The sequence below is a fragment of the Lissotriton vulgaris genome, unplaced genomic scaffold (genome assembly GCF_964263255.1).
Source record: "Lissotriton vulgaris unplaced genomic scaffold, aLisVul1.2 SCAFFOLD_6403, whole genome shotgun sequence".
Lineage (NCBI taxonomy): Eukaryota > Metazoa > Chordata > Amphibia > Caudata > Salamandridae > Lissotriton > Lissotriton vulgaris.
The window spans coordinates 75,598-92,578 of record NW_028245329.1 but is presented as its reverse complement, the minus strand read 5'-3'; the positions used below and the strand labels follow the sequence as shown (position 1 = coordinate 92,578).

Sequence of the window (16,981 nt, the reverse complement as noted above, 5' to 3'; positions counted from 1 at the left end):
AGTATGTATCCAACGTGTTTGTCTTCAAAATATCTGTACTGTTTGGTTCTTTCTCCGTCAAATATTCAATTTCTTGTACAGATTTCAAAACTCGGTTTCGTGTTGCAGCAAGACCTAGACTCACCCAAATGATTGTTCTTGATTTGGCATAGAGACTTGCTGATGATAACCGATCAGAACATTCATATGCTCCAATTTCTCGATGCGACAACATCTTCAGACTGAAACTGTATTATTTTTTACTTATACTCTTTTCATGTGAAATGTCTTCCCACATTTCCTTCAGTTCAGTCTTTTCTTTTTTTGTGATGTAAGACGTCACATATCGAGGCACAGCAATAGAGCTGTCAGCAACGAACTGAATATCCATGTTAGCATTCCACATGGATAAAATCACTGGGTTGCAGTCGTTGTTGTACTTGGACTCTTCTTTTCTTTTTAAATTGTATGTATTTGTTGGTGATTTCCTTGTCACAGTATGCCGCAGAGAAGACATCAAATTATTTACTCTTCCTTTAGAAATCACTGGTCGTGGAAACGCGAAACGACATTTCGTGTAGAATTTCTCCTTGTTTTTAAATTTTCGCGACAGTACTTTCCACAACGATGAGATTGAAAACGTAAAACAAGTTGCCTTAAACTGTTTTCTTCAGTAGTTTTTGGAACAGCACATGTTGAATATTTTTCAATGAAACTCATCACTGTGTCATCCGAATCAGTTCCAAATTTCGGTGCATCTTTAATCCATAACAACATATGTATGTGAAGAGCACCTCTCGCTTGATATTCCTTCCTCCAAAAGAAATCCAAAACCTCTCCAAGGGGAGGATTTTTTTTGTTGGTAATAAAAGACATCATAGCTTCAAATCTATGATTAAAATATCTGCAAACATTCACTGGATCCAAAGAAAACAGTTCTCCAGGTGTTTTCAATTCTATATTTTGTATGTTTCCATTTGCCTCTCGTAGAAATTGAAGTAAGTCGTCCCATGCATACTCAGCACAGCTAAGAGTGAGGAACCATGTAGGAGTTCCCAAGTTTCTTAGCATACATTTCAATTCTCTATGACAACGGAACCAATACTTGTTTGTTCCATGCTGACATGCCATGAGATTGATTAGCTGAGATTCCAAAATACTGTCTTGCAGATTGACTTTCTCCATAAAGTCCCTCGCCGAAACATTTTGCAGATGAGCTCCACTTTTCAGTATATGATTAACTGCATAAGAAAGCCCAGACAAATCACTATCATACAGTAGATGAAACAAATACTGAATGCATTGACGAAACCTTGGATCTTCAGCATATAATCTTAAAGTCCGGTATTCAGCTGCAGGAATTTGAACTGGTCGATCGTCATATCGTCCACCTCGACCTGTTGGAAATATCTGTGGAAAACAACGAGCTTCCAAACTTTCTTCCCATACACTAATAGGACTTTCTTATGCTGCTTTCATTTGAAACAAGTCAATTGCATTCCCCATTACTTCTGTGGAATGCAAAGGATGAACAGTATAATGTTCATATATTTCTTCACTTCTAGAAACATCAACTTTTTCAATTTGGCCAACTGAACAATCACTGTCTTCTTCTGTAGCTGTTTCCTCTGCTCCAACACTTACATCTTTATAGTACTCATTGTTTTTGACCAAATACAACGTTGCCTTTTTGACTTTCCTAACATGCACTAAATCTTGCCAGATTTTCTTACTCTTTGTCGGAACCCCATTAACTAGAATAACCAGAGGATCCTCTTTTACTCTTTCTACACCAATTGTATCAATATTTTTCTTGACATCTAGAGGTAAATAAACAACTCTTCCCTTTAATCCTCTTTGTAAATCTGTAGGAGGTAATTTCCCTATCTTAGGCTCCATGCGAACAATAGCTTGAAAAGGATGGACACATTGAATCAAAATTGATTTATAAGTATTTGAATCCATCAATTCAGTAGGAATATCTATCAGCTGAAGATTATTATGAACAGCTCTAGCAGGCATTCTATTTTCATTAAATTTTTTCAAACAATAAGTACAAATACGTTGATCAAAACTCAAATCGAAAGAATTCTCCACAAACAAATACCTTACAAAATCCTTCCATTCACTATTATTTTCAAATTCACATTTTGCATATAAATCAACTAACTTAGTCTGAATCTTACAATGAGTCCGTCGACAACACACACAAGTTAAATTATCCCTTTCACTTGATTTCACCTTAAACTTGGTAATTTCCTCGTCAAACTTTTCAATACTTGAAATCTGTACATTGTCTTCCACATTACCATCCATTACTATATCCTTTTCTACACTGTCCTCTTTGTTCCCAAAATAACAAAACTCAATTTCTTCACAAAAAGTCTTCACATCTACTTCAGATCCATGCAAAAGAGCACTGTTTAACTGTTTAAGCTTAAGTGCTGGACTTTTTGCATAATACAACCTTCTTACTAATTTCCTCACCTTATTATGATGCACTGCTAACATCCTAAAATGGTGAAGAACACTCTGACATACTTTTCTAGAAGGACAAGCCAGTGAATGCCCATGCAAACCTGTGTTTTCTCTCACTCTGCAAGGATCTACTCTCGCAAGATCTTCACTTTCTGTTTTACACTTTTCTTACTATATGTACGTAAGAAATGTCGAAGCAAATCGATTGAATCCTGTCGCACACTACAAATACTACTGCACTTCCATGTATACACTGGACCCTTAGTACGGCTCCCTAAAACTTCATCTGCTAACACCTCTTCTGCATCTCTAGACACAAGTTTCTCTTTTTCCATAGGACAACCAATTTTCACCTGATATGCTCGACCACTGGTGTCAACTGCATGCACCAAATCATTTTCCTGAAAGTAACTCTCCTCATTAAAAAAGTGTCTCAGAACTTGAACCATGCATCCATTCTCCAGAAATTACTTCACAAAAATTAGTCCGATTAATTATTCTTTTCCATCTACTGTTCGATTTGAAAACATCAATTGCCTTGTTAAGTATCCTAATTCTATTGATTACTAAAATAAATAATTTTTTCTTAACTTCAAAAGCCTGATCAACAATCTTCTCTACACTTTTCTTTTTCTTGTAAAAAGCAGCTCTCTGTTTACCTTTCTTTTCATTTTTTAGCAAATTTAAAACTACCCTATTGCGAAACATTCGTCTACGAATGTCCCTAAATACATTTTGCCTTCTATTGCTATCCATACTCTTCTCTCCTGCTCCAGTAGAGACATTTTTTGAGGGCCTCTCCTTCCTTTTCAAATTTGCTCTCTCCTTCTGGAACTTCACATTACCGTTAACATTTGTTTTTGTTCTACATATGTTGCGAAAAAAAGACTTAGTTGTCTTACCAGGAGCTTTTTTGGTGTTTTTTAAAGTACTTGTTGTAGAGGATTCCTTTAATTCCGTTGCTGATTTTGTTGTATTCCGTATGGTATTTTTTCTTCTCCTTTGCCTTGACGGCATTTTTGCTTACTTTCCAAATGTTGATTTCAATCTGTGGTAACGAAAAAAATAACACATTATAGACCACTATTAGCAAACAACAAAGCAATGACAATAAGCAAACAATATAAACACTAATTTTCAACATATATAAGTTTATCCAACAGCAACTATATAACTAGGAGTAAGACAAAGAAAAACAGCTAGAGGGAGTAACACAAAATTACAGAGAGACTCAGACAAAGAAACAGGTAGAGGGAGTAAAACATACAAAAGGGCTAAGACAAAGAGAGTGTATAATATGTTGAAAGACAGAAAAAGGATGTAATAGGGAGAGGGAGTAAGTCAAAAAAGGGAGTAAGTCAGAAAAAGGATGTAACAGGGTGTAAAACAGAGAGAGGGTGTAACAGGAAGTAACACAGAGAGAGGGTGTTAGAAGAGAAAAGGTTGTAAAAGAGACTAAAACAGAGAAAACCTGTAAAGGAAGAGGCGGAGAGTAAGTTTGAGAGAGGGTGTAAGAGGAAGTAAATCAGAGACAGGATGTTACAAGAAGTAGGTAAGACAGAGGGTGTAACAGGAAGAGAGAAAAAAAGTCAGAAAGAGAAAGAGAGACGGTATAAAACAGACAAAAGGTGTAATAGGGAGTAACTCAAGGCTAGAATATTACAAAGAAAAAAGGTTGATTAGATAGTATCTGCATGATTCAAAAAATATATTAACACATTTCACAATCATGTCATCTATGTTTCCTCAGATTAGTCATATTTTTGGATAATGCTTGGTTTAAACATTTTGTTGCATAGAGAAATTGTCTTTTGTGAAATAGTGAATTTTCAGTAGTGACATTGAATGCTTGTACATAGGACCTGTGCTGTGTTTCTAAAATGTAATTTTAAAAACGACTTTGGGGTAATTAAATGGCTTTTATGTTTTTCATAAGGAATTAATAGTGTCTTTCTCATTAAATAAATATATTTGAACCTTTTACAATGATGTAATCTGCATTACCTCAGATTAGGAAACAGATTGAGCTTCTTTCTTGTTAGTTTGTGTCATGTTTTTTGATAATGCTTGGTAAAAAGATTTTGCTGCATAGAGGAATTGTATTATGTAAAATTGAGAAGTTTCACTAGTGACGTGGAATGCTTGTACATACGACCTGTTCTGTGTTTGAAAAATCCTCTATCTTGCAAATGTTGATAGCAAGCATTATCAAAAAGCAAGACACAAACCAACAGCAAAGAAACTCAGGGCCTTATTTATGAAGGCCTTGCGCCACCGGTGCGTCACTTTTTTCCCATGTTAAAAGTGGCGCACCGGCGGCACAAAGCAATCATAAATAAGGCCCAAATGTAAATACCATTGATTTGCCCCCAATATCGTTTTTTGAATAACATTTTAGACACACAGCGCAGGTCCTATGTACAAGCATTCAATTTCACTACTGAAACCTCACTGTTTCACAAAATACAAATCCTCTATCTTGCAAATGTTGATAGCAAGCATTATCAAAAAGCAAGACACAAACCAACAGCAAAGAAACTCAGGGCCTTATTTATGAAGGCCTTGCGCCACTGGTGCGTCACTTTTTTCCCATGTTAAAACTGACGCACCGGCGGCACAAAGCAATCATAAGTAAAGCCCAAATGTAAATACCCTTGATTTGCCCCCAAAATAATTTTTTGAATAACATTTTAGAAACACAGCGCAGGTCCTATGTACAAGCATTCAATTTCACTACTGAAACCTCACTGTTTCACAAAATACAAATCCTCTATCTTGCAAATGTTGATAGCAAGCATTATCAAAAAGCAAAACACAAACCAACAGCAAAGAAACTCAGGGCCTTATTTATGAAGGCCTTGCGCCACCGGTGCGTCACTTTTTCCCATGTTAAAAGTGACGCACCGGCGGCACAAGGCAATCATAAATAAGGCCCAAATGTAAATACCATTGATTTGCCCCCCAAATCGTTTTTTGAATAACATTTTAGAAACACAGCGCAGGTCCTATGTACAAGCATTCCATGTCACTAGAGAAACTTCTCAATTTAACATAATGCAATTCCCCTATGCTGCAAACCCTATCTATTTACCAAGCATAATCCAAAAACATGACACAAACCAACCAGAAAGAAACTCAATCTGGATCCTAATCTGAGGTAGTGCAGGTGACATCTTTGTAAAAGGTTCAAATATATTTATTTAATTAGGCAAACACTAATAATTCCTTCTCAAAAATATAAAAGGCATTCAATTACAGCAACATCGTTTTTAAAATAACATTTTAGAAACACAGCACAGGTCCTATGTGCAAGCATTCCATGTCACTATAGAAACTTCTCAATTTTACATAATGCAATCCCCCTATGCTGCAAAACCTATTTACCAAGCATTATCCAAAAACATGACACAAACCAACCAGAAGGAAACTCAATCTGCATCCTAATCTGAGGTAGTGTAGGTGACATCATTGTAAAAGGTTCAAATATATTTATTTATTGAGGCAAGCACTAATAATTCATTCTCAAAAATATAAATAGCATGGATTTACCCCTAAATCGTTTTTTAAATAACATTTTAGAAACACAGCACAGGTCCTATGTACAAGCATTCAATTTCACTACTGAAAATTCACTATTTCCCAAAATACAATTCCTCTGTGCATTAAAATGTTTTAACCAAGCATTATCAAAAAACATGACACAGAACAACATAAAAAAAAACAATCTGCTTCCAAATATTCTCCATAGAGCATACAAGTCTCTATCTAAATTAAATGAATAATTTCTTACCTTCACAAATGCTTTGGGAGATAGAGTCTAATGTCAGACACACACAGCAATTTTTCTTTAGCAGAGCAAAAGGTTTGCACTCCAGATACTGCAACCATGAATGGCACAGAATATCTCTAATTCTACACAGATATGCCTCATTTCAACCAATCAAAACTCTTCCTTCACTATTTTCAAACCAACACCCTTCGAACCTCATCCCTTTCTATCTGTTACCATAGCAACTCCCTCCTTACTGAGCTCTCAGGCTCAAAAGTTTATTCTACAATGTTGCAAATGAACTAAGCAAGGATGTTTGACCTCTCAATACACCAGCTTATCCGATGAAATGTTTCTTTAATTGACTTTTTCTTAACCATTCAAATTGCTTCTTTCACAAAACACAACCATGCACCCTAACTTTTACTTTTCAACTATCTGAATCCACCAATCATTGCTTGTGATTCAAGAGCAGTGAAACTCCACAATTATTTTTTGTAAACTCCTACTATTCCAACTGCCATTTCATTCCCACACTTCATCTGACTGCACCAGAACCTTCTAATTTAATTTCTAATTTAAAACATTTATAAAGCGCAGCGTGCACCGAACGGTTTCTTGGCGCTAGTGGAGGGTATTGGCTACAGAGACAAAAGTAAGATCCGGTGGTAGAGCCGGGGAGGGGGTTTACGCAGGGAAAGCCTGTTTAAAAAGAAACGTTTTTAGTTCCTTACGGAAGGATACATAATGGGTAGCCGCACGAAGGTGGTCTGGGAGGGAGTTCCAGAAAGTGGGGGCCAAGGTGGAGAAGTTGGACCCACCCCACTTTTTGCGTCTGAAGCGTGGGACTTGAAGGAGGGATTTGGTGGAGGAACGAAGTTCTCTGGGGGGAGCGTATTCTTTTATTAGTGGGGAAATGAAGGCGGGGGCGGTGCCTTGTCGGGCCTGGAAAACCATGCAGGCAGTTTTAAACAGAGAACGTTCTTTAACAGGGAGCCAATGAAGCTCCCTGAGGAGGGGTGTGGAGTGGTGATAGCGTGGGAGTCCAAAAACCAGCCGGGCAGCTTGGTTTTGGACCAACTGCAGCCTCCTGAGACTGTATGCTGGTATGCCATTGTAAAGAGCATTGGCATAATCCAGCCGTGATATCACTAGAGCGGCCATGATCATTTTAAGTGCCTGGGGGGAGAAGAAACGAGCGACAGTGCGGATAGTTCGGAGGGTGGGGAAGCAGGAGGAAACCACAGAGCTGATTTGGGAGTGAAGGGTGAGTTGATTATTCATTTTAACCCCCAGTGTTTTGACCGTGGTAGAAGGAGTGGGGGCGAGACCAAGGGTTAGGGGCCAGAAGAGAGAGTTCCAGGGACTGGAAGAACCACCGGTAAGAACCAACTCGGTTTTGTCCGGGTTCAATTTGAGGTGGTTGTGGTTCATCCAGTCCCTGATGAATGTCATGGTGTGCTGAAAGCTGGAGACAGAGATGGGAGAAGAGGATAGATCAAAGATGAGCTGGAGGTCATCCGCGTAATTATAAACGGTGACCTCCAGCTGCTGAAGAGCGAAGATGAGGGGGAAGATATAAAGATTGAATAGTAGGGGAGACAAGGAAGAACCCTGGGGGACACCACACGTGACGGGGAGTGGGGTGGTTGTGAAGTCTCCTAGCCGGACAGCCTGAGTGCGGTCCCTCAGGAAGGAGGAAAGCCACACCAGGGCTGATCCCTCAATTCCAGCCGCCTTGACACGGGACAGTAAGATGGTATGGTCTACCGTGTCAAATGCGGCGGAGAGATCGAGGAGTACCAGCGCCTGGTGTTTGTTGTGATCCATACCCTTCCTGAGGTTGTCCAGGACTGATACCACGACTGATTCAGTCGAGTGCCTAGGTCGAAAGCCAGCCTGGCGGGAAGCCAGTCCCCCATTGGCCTCTACGTGGGTGCTGAATACCGCGGTGACATAGCGCTCCAGCACCTTGCCCAGGTAGGGCAGCAGGGAAATGGGGCGGTAGTTGGCTCAGATGGATGGGTCAGCGCCAGGCTTCTTAAGAATGGGCACTATGGTGGCTGATTTGAGCGTAGGGGTCACTACTCCCTGCGCTAGGGAGCTGTTAAGGAAGGTAATGGGGGGTTCAGGACAGGAGGAGTAGATTTGTTGGAGGATTCGCGCCGGACAGATGTCTGCCGGGGAACCTGATTTTTCTTTGGGAAGTATCCCCAGGAATACCTCTTCAGTGAGGGGGGGGATAGAGGTGAGGAGGTTTTGAATAGTGGGAGGAGAAGGGTCGACAAAGGCAGGCGAGGGAGGAGGGATGTTGGCCTTAATGGTGGCGATCTTGTCAAGAAAGTAAGTGTTTTAGTTTAGTTTAGTTCTCTCATCATTTATTCTGTGTGGATTATTGGACATAGCTACATCCACTGGGCTCAAAGGTATGCAGCTAGCAGAAATGTTCACAACCTTGATTTATCAAATGTGGAAATCAAGTGGATTGGCCAGAGAGGATTGAGATGTCACCAATTGATACCATTGGTGAAAACCTTTTGGCATCTGCCAAACCCTGACCTCTTAATAGTGCACTGTGGTGGAAATGACTTGGGCACTTTGACTGGGGTTGGTCTGGAAATGCTTTTAAAGGACACCTTTGATCAATTGATGACACTTTTTCCACAAAGTGCCTTGGTATATTCCAATATATGCCAAAGACAGAAATGGAACTGGTCACACCAATTTTGTCCACAATTTGAGAAAGCCCGGAAACATGTGAATAAATCTGTTTCTGCTTACATGAGAGACTATGGAATGGGATCAATATACAACAATAACTTGCGTTTCAACATGCAAGATATCTACAGAGGAGATGGTGTGCACTTCTCAGATGAGGGGAATAGAATATTCCTCCTGAATTTAAGACTGTGCATTGGAACCTACTTGTAGGTACCTAAATCAGCCACAGAACCCAAAAGCTCTTTTCAGAGCTACCCTACCTCTGATCACTCAAAATGATTATCTTTCTCTAACTTTTTTCACTATTTTTCACCAGTGTACGTTCCCCGGTACGCTCCCCGGTGCGCGTACCGGGCCCTCCACCCGCGAAATTTTACAATTTTTTTTTTGCATATATGCCCCTCCTAAACTCCCCTCAGAAAACCTAGAGGGTCAGGGGGTGTCTACTGTGCCCCTTTTTACCCATTCCCAACATTGTTTGTCCTCCATCTTGTGTCTCAATTCAACCGAAACACAAAATGGCAGACTCCCGTAGCGCTCCCGGTGCGCGTACCGGGGTGCGCACCAGTGAGCTCTCCGAAAAAAATGTGGGAAACGAAATTACAAAAAAACTACTGGACAGATTTTCACAAAATATAGCATAGACCCTACTATATACCACTCCCTACCATTATCCCACATTTGATAGTATTCCATTCAGCCATTTGGGCTGTAGCCCTGTCTAAATATCCTGAGGTAAATTACATGACAAAAACACATATGAAAGTGTTGGAATTTATAACCAATTAAAATGTTACTTTCATTTCCTACTTTTTTTTCCCTAACATTTGATTGGTTATGTACATGAATATAAATGAAAAATGAGAGGGTAACACGGCCATTTTGACTACAGCTACCTGAGATACATCTTTAAAAGATTTAGTCATTTATCTTCATCACCTTTCTATAAGGTAAGTTATAAATTTGTGAAGGGGTACTTTAAGTTCATTTGTAAAAACGTTTAATGACAGTTATTTACTGTCCCTCTGTTATAATTACAGATTGAGATGGGCTTCTCTGTTATAGTTATAGATTGAATTAGGCTTCTCTGGTATAATCATGAATTATATTAGGCTTCTACACATACACTTTTTTATATTTCTACTTCCTGCCTCATACCATACACTGCCCAAAGATAACTTCACTGTTAAAAACTCACAAGTACCTGTCTGAACTTAAACCCAACAGTGCCCTATCTCTACTGATATATTTATTTTTTATGCAATTTACAGCAAGAAAATGGAAGGAGAACAAAATAAAATTAATATTTCATTTGAAATTGATTTGGAAAACAATCCTAAGGAAGACATTGATTAATTAGACCTTTTGGATCAGTCTCTGGACCAAGACTTACTTAATTGTGTAGAAGAAATTGAATCATGGAATCCAAATGAGGACATACCTGACGAATTAATGTTGGAAATACTTTTAGATTTTCAAAAATCACAGCAATAAATTTTTATTTAAAAATTAAAAATTGTTTGAGACATTATTCTTTTTTATATGTAAATTGTGAAATAGTACCAAAATAGATATAATATAAAGTGAGACTTAAAATATACTGTGCAACTTTTTTATGTTACATAGTAATGTTGCTCATAGTTACTTCCTTTCTCCCACTATATTATCTCCAATGTGTATTTAACATCTCTTTATCATCTCCTGCCTCCATGTTGTTTCTGCTTTCCTGACAGACTATGGTATGAATTCCATTTACCACAATAACTTCTGTAACAACATGCAAGATATCTACAAAGGAGACGGTGTATATTACATTTTAGACTCTGCATTGGTACCTACATGTTGGTACTTAAATAAAAAAAATTAAAAAAACCAAAAAGAACAATTAATAAACATACAATTTTTGAAAAGCCTGTCATTCTTTTTTCGCCATGGTACGCTTCCTGGTGCGCTCCCCGGTGCGCGTACCGGGCGCTCCCCCCGCAAAAATCGAGCGGGGCCCTTTTATAGCCCCCACATCAAACCTAGGGGGTCAGGGGGGGTCTACCCTGCCCCCTTATGGTCAATTCCCCCTTTGTTTTTGCCACCTCTTGTGTCTTGATCCTACCGAGACACAAGATGGCGGCCGCTCCGGACTGATTAGAATGTTTACAGACACCCGACAGCCAATCAGAATTCCGCGCGCAAGTCGCGTAGCGTGCCCGGTTCACTCCCCGGTGCGCGTACCGGGGCACGCCTATAGATATATATTATTTTGAACCTAAATTACTCAAAATCCACAGGAGCACATATCTTGAGACATAGCAAAGGCACATCGGGCTACCAGTTCCTACAATTTTGCCAAGTTTGGTAGAAATCTATTCAGCCGTTCGGGCTAAAAGTGAGTTTGACCGCCCTATGGAAATTAACATGGGGAAAATACGTTTTGGGACCCCCCTTTTATCTCGGCCTCCGCTTGACAAATCCCCCCCCAACTTTCACGGAAGGACCGGAGCTCCGCGAGGCAAATTTGAGGAAATTTTCAGGGAGATTCGTCAACCGGCGCCAAAGTCATTCCAAATAGAATTTTGAGATTTTGCATTGAAAAAAATCCTAACTATAACTACCTACTGGCGACCGCCAGTAGGTAATATATATATATATATATATATATATATATATATTAATCACACAGAGTTGCCCCCAAAGGACGAGCCGCCATTCAGGTAGGTTTAAGTTAAGCGTTTTAATCAGGATGCTACAACAGAGTCATCAGAATGTCACGCTTTCAAGCGCCTGACACGTTTCGTGCAGGGATGCACTTCATCAAAGGCAGGGTTCGTGTAACAGCGCAAAGCATTGTGGGCACTATTTTTAAACCTTAGGTACCCGCCCAGTGGCTACTGGCAAAGCCCTCTGGTACCTGTAGTGTCCATCAGTGTTCCTTCAGTAAGGTGCTCAGCGCTGCATCTTAAGTGAACATTAAAACCCCCAGTGGGTGTGCGTGAAAAGCTGCTGGGCGCTGCTGCCTCGTAAAACTCCTGAAACACCCTCCTGCTCCGCTGGTGATTACCGTCTGGCATCATCAAAGGGCCGCTTCCATGCGGCGGGGCTTCGTCCACGGCTGGGCCAGCCGTCAAACATTAATCACACAGAGTTGCCCCCAAAGGACGAGCCGCCATTCAGGTAGGTTTAAGTTAAGCGTTTTAATCAGGATGCTACAACAGAGTCAGCAGAATGTCACGCTTTCAAGCGCCTGACGCGTTTCGTGCAGGGATGCACTTCATCAAAGGCAGGGTTCGTGTAACAGCGCAAAGCATTGTGGGCACTATTTTTAAACCTTAGGTACCCGCCCAGTGGCTACTGGCAAAGCCCTCTGGTACCTGTAGTGTCCATCAGTGTTCCTTCAGTAAGGTGCTCAGCGCTGCATCTTAAGTGAACATTAAAATCCCCAGTGGGTGTGCGTGAAAAGCTGCTGGGCGCTGCTGCCTCGTAAAACTCCTGAAACACCCTCCTGCTCCGCTGGTGATTACCGTCTGGCATCATCAAAGGGCCGCTTCCATGCGGCGGGGCTTCGTCCACGGCTGGGCCAGCCGTCAAACATTAATCACACAGAGTTGCCCCCAAAGGACGAGCCGCCATTCAGGTAGGTTTAAGTTAAGCGTTTTAATCAGGATGCTACAACAGAGTCAGCAGAATGTCACGCTTTCAAGCGCCTGACGCGTTTCGTGCAGTGATGCACTTCATCAAAGGCAGGGTTCGTGTAACAGCGCAAAGCATTGTGGGCACTATTTTTAAACCTTAGGTACCCGCCCAGTGGCTACTGGCAAAGCCCTCTGGTACCTGTAGTGTCCATCTGTGTTCCTTCAGTAAGGTGCTCAGCGCTGCATCTTAAGTGAACATTAAAACCCCCAGTGGGTGTGCGTGAAAAGCTGCTGGGCGCTGCTGCCTCGTAAAACTCCTGAAACACCCTCCTGCTCCGCTGGTGATTACCGTCTGGCATCATCAAAGGGCCGCTTCCATGCGGCGGGGCTTCGTCCACGGCTGGGCCTGCCGTCAAACATTAATCACACAGAGTTGCCCCCAAAGGACGAGCCGCCATTCAGGTAGGTTTAAGTTAAGCGTTTTAATCAGGATGCTACAACAGAGTCAGCAGAATGCCACGCTTTCAAGCGCCTGACGCGTTTCGTGCAGGGATGCACTTCATCAAAGGCAGGGTTCGTGTAACAGCGCAAAGCATTGTGGGCACTATTTTTAAACCTTAGGTACCCGCCCAGTGGCTACTGGCAAAGCCCTCTGGTACCTGTAGTGTCCATCAGTGTTCCTTCAGTAAGGTGCTCAGCGCTGCATCTTAAGTGAACATTAAAACCCCCAGTGGGTGTGCGTGAAAAGCTGCTGGGCGCTGCTGCCTCGTAAAACTCCTGAAACACCCTCCTGCTCCGCTGGTGATTACCGTCTGGCATCATCAAAGGGCCGCTTCCATGCGGCGGGGCTTCGTCCACGGCTGGGCCAGTCGTCAAACATTAATCACACAGAGTTGCCCCCAAAGGACGAGCCGCCATTCAGGTAGGTTTAAGTTAAGCGTTTTAATCAGGATGCTACAACAGAGTCAGCAGAATGTCACGCTTTCAAGCGCCTGACGCGTTTCGTGCAGGGATGCACTTCATCAAAGGCAGGGTTCGTGTAACAGCGCAAAGCATTGTGGGCACTATTTTTAAACCTTAGGTACCCGCCCAGTGGCTACTGGCAAAGCCCTCTGGTACCTGTAGTGTCCATCAGTGTTCCTTCAGTAAGGTGCTCAGCGCTGCATCTTAAGTGAACATTAAAACCCCCAGTGGGTGTGCGTGAAAAGCTGCTGGGCGCTGCTGCCTCATAAAACTCCTGAAACACCCTCCTGCTCCGCTGGTGATTACCGTCTGGCATCATCAAAGGGCCGCTTCCATGCGGCGGGGCTTCGTCCACGGCTGGGCCAGCCGTCAAACATTAATCACACAGAGTTGCCCCCAAAGGACGAGCCGCCATTCAGGTAGGTTTAAGTTAAGCGTTTTAATCAGGATGCTACAACAGAGTCAGCAGAATGTCACGCTTTCAAGCGCCTGACGCGTTTCGTGCAGGGATGCACTTCATCAAAGGCAGGGTTCGTGTAACAGCGCAAAGCATTGTGGGCACTATTTTTAAACCTTAGGTACCCGCCCAGTGGCTACTGGCAAAGCCCTCTGGTACCTGTTACACGAACCCTGCCTTTGATGAAGTGCATCCCTGAGAAAGGTATGTTTTTCTAAAAATGAACCCTATATTGTATATTAATATAATATATATTTTTTTAAAGTATATTCATTTTTTTTTAAAAATTCACTTTGGAGCACTCCCGGTGCGCGTACCGGTGAGGGCCTCGGTGCGCGTACCGGGGTGCGTTCCGTCAGCGCACTTAAAAAAAAAAGAAAAAAAAATAATTAAGGAGTGAGCATGAGGAATGGGGACAAAGAGAGTGGTGTAAAAAGAAAGAGAGCTAGAGGGAGAAAAACAGAGGGGCTGTGTAAGAGATAGTAAAACAGAGAAAAGGTGTAAGAGGAAGTAACTGAGAAAAGGAAAATGAATAAGGGAGCAAAAGAAGAGAAGAAAGAGGAAGAAAACTAAAGCAGAGGTTCTGGGAGAATGTGAATGGGTGATGAAAGTAAAAGGAAGGAGAGTTAAGTATGGGGAATGACAGGTAGTGACGGAACCAGAGAAAAGAAACAGTAGTGACGGAGGGAAAGAAAATAGCAGTGAGTGTAAGTAAAGAGGAGTGAAAGAGGGTGGATATAAGTGAATAAGGGTAAGACATGGTAGAGTGACAGAGAGAAAGAAGAGAGAGAGTAAAGGAAGGAGTGTCAGAAAGGGACTAAGTGAACCAGTAAAAAAGGTAATTGAAGGAGTGTGGATGAGCAGGGGCACTGAAAGAAGTTGAATGTGGTAGGAAAGTAAGGAAAAGAGAAGTAAACATGGAGGATAAGAATAAGTGAGGGAAGCAGAGTAAGGAAACAGGGGTGAGGTAGGGTGAGAGAAAAGTAGTGAGGTTAAAGCAAAGGGTGATGACAAACTACATTTTGTAGACACACTTACCATATAATTAATGAAAACCTACTTGTATCTGTGAAAGACAAAAGAAAAAACAAGTTATAATTAGTAAAATATATATTTAAAAATAGAAGAAACAGTTCAAGAGTTAAAAAATCTAAAAAAGTTTACTAAGAAATAAAGCAATAGTGATACAAAAAAAGTAATAAAGTAATGTAGAAAGAGAAAAAAGAGGGAAAAAGAAATAGAAAGAGAACAAATTACTGAAGGTAAGTAAGATACTAAAAGAATGTGAGATACCAAAACTAAATCAGGAAAGAGGAGTAAGTAAAAGGGGAATGAGTGAAAGGGAAAGGAGTCTGATTGAGGATCCATTTACAAGAAAGAGTGTCACTTATTTCCCATGTTTAAAGTGATGCACCGGCTGCACAAGGCAATCATAAATATGGGCCAAATGAAAATACCATTCATTTGCACCCAAAATCGTTTTTTGAATAACATTTTAGAAACACAACACAGGACCTATGTACAAGCATTCAATTACACTACTGAAACTTAACTATCTGCTTCCAAATATTCACATAGAGCAAACAAGTCTCTATCTAAATTAAATAAATCATTACTTACCTTTACAAATGCTTTGGGATATTGAAAACAGTGTCAGACACACACACCAATTTTTCTTTAGCAGAGCAAAAGGTGTGCACTCAATACACTGAAACGAAGACTGGCATAGAAAATCTCTAACTTTACACACATATGCCTTATTTCAACCAATCAAAAGTCTTCCCTCACTATTTTCAAACCAACACCCTTCCCCCTCTCAGACCTTTCTATCTGTTACCATAGCAACTCCCTCCTAACTGAACTCTCAGGTTCAAAAGTTTATTCTACAATGTTGCAAATTAAGTCAGCAAGGATGTTTGACCTCTCAATACACCAGCTTATCCAGGGCATTATTGCTTTTAGTGACTTTTTCTTAACCATTCAAATTGCTTCTTACACACAACACAACCATGCACCCTAACTTTCTGTTTTCAACTAACTGAATCCACCAATCATTGCTTATGATTCAACAGCAGGGAAACTCCACAATTACTTTTTTTGTAAACTCCTACTGTTTCAACTGCCATTTCATTCCCACACTTCATCTAACTGCACCAGAACCTTCTCACATCATGTATTCTGTATGGATTATTAGACATAGCTACATTCACTGGGCTCAAAGGTATGCAGCAAGCAGAAATTATCACAACCTTGATTTATCAAATGTGGAAATCAAGTGGATTGGCCAGAGAGGATTGAGATGTCATCAATTGATACCATTGGTGAAAACCTTTTTGCATCTGCCAAACCCTGACCTCTTAATAGTGCACTGTGGTGGTAATGATTTGGGCACTATGACTGTGGTTGGTCTGGAAATGCTTTTAAAGGACACCTTTGATCAATTGATGACACTTTTTCTACAAACTGCCTTGGTATATTCCAATATATGCCAAAGACAGAAATGGAACTGGTCCAACCAATTTTGTCCACAATTTGAGAAAGCACGGAAACATGTGAATAAATCTGTTTCTGCTTACATGAGAGACTGTGGAATGGGTTCAATATACAATAATAACTTGCGTTACAACATGCAAGACATCTACAGAGGAGATGGTGTGCAGTTCTCAGATGAGGGGAATAGAATATTCCTCCTGAATTTAAGACTGTGCATTGGAACCTACTTGTAGGTACCTAAATCAGCCACAGAACCAAAAGCTCTTTTCAGAGCTACCCTACCTCTGATCATTCAAAACGTTTCTGACAATCAAATATTAGAAGTTCTGTTAAATTTGGAAAAGGAATCTGAATAATAAATTTATATTTAATAATTCAAAAATTGTTTGAGACATTATTCATTTTTATATGTATTTCTTAAACTAGTACCAAATTGATTATAATGTAAAGTCAGACTTAAAATATACTGTGCAACTTTTTTGTGTTACATAATAAGTT

At 40.8% G+C, this 16,981-nt stretch overlaps 1 protein-coding gene across 1 annotated transcript in view; it reads right to left on the bottom strand.

Annotated features, from left to right (window-relative positions):
* Positions 1-595: 595 nt before the first annotated feature.
* LOC147666477 (uncharacterized) overlaps positions 596-16,981 on the bottom strand; it is a gene marked incomplete at its 3' end in the record, with an annotated part of 60,551 nt that continues 44,165 nt past the window's right edge. Inside the window, 1 exon segment of the mRNA XM_086949060.1 lies at positions 596-2,160. Coding sequence (XP_086805186.1) covers positions 596-2,160 — 1,565 coding nt within the window.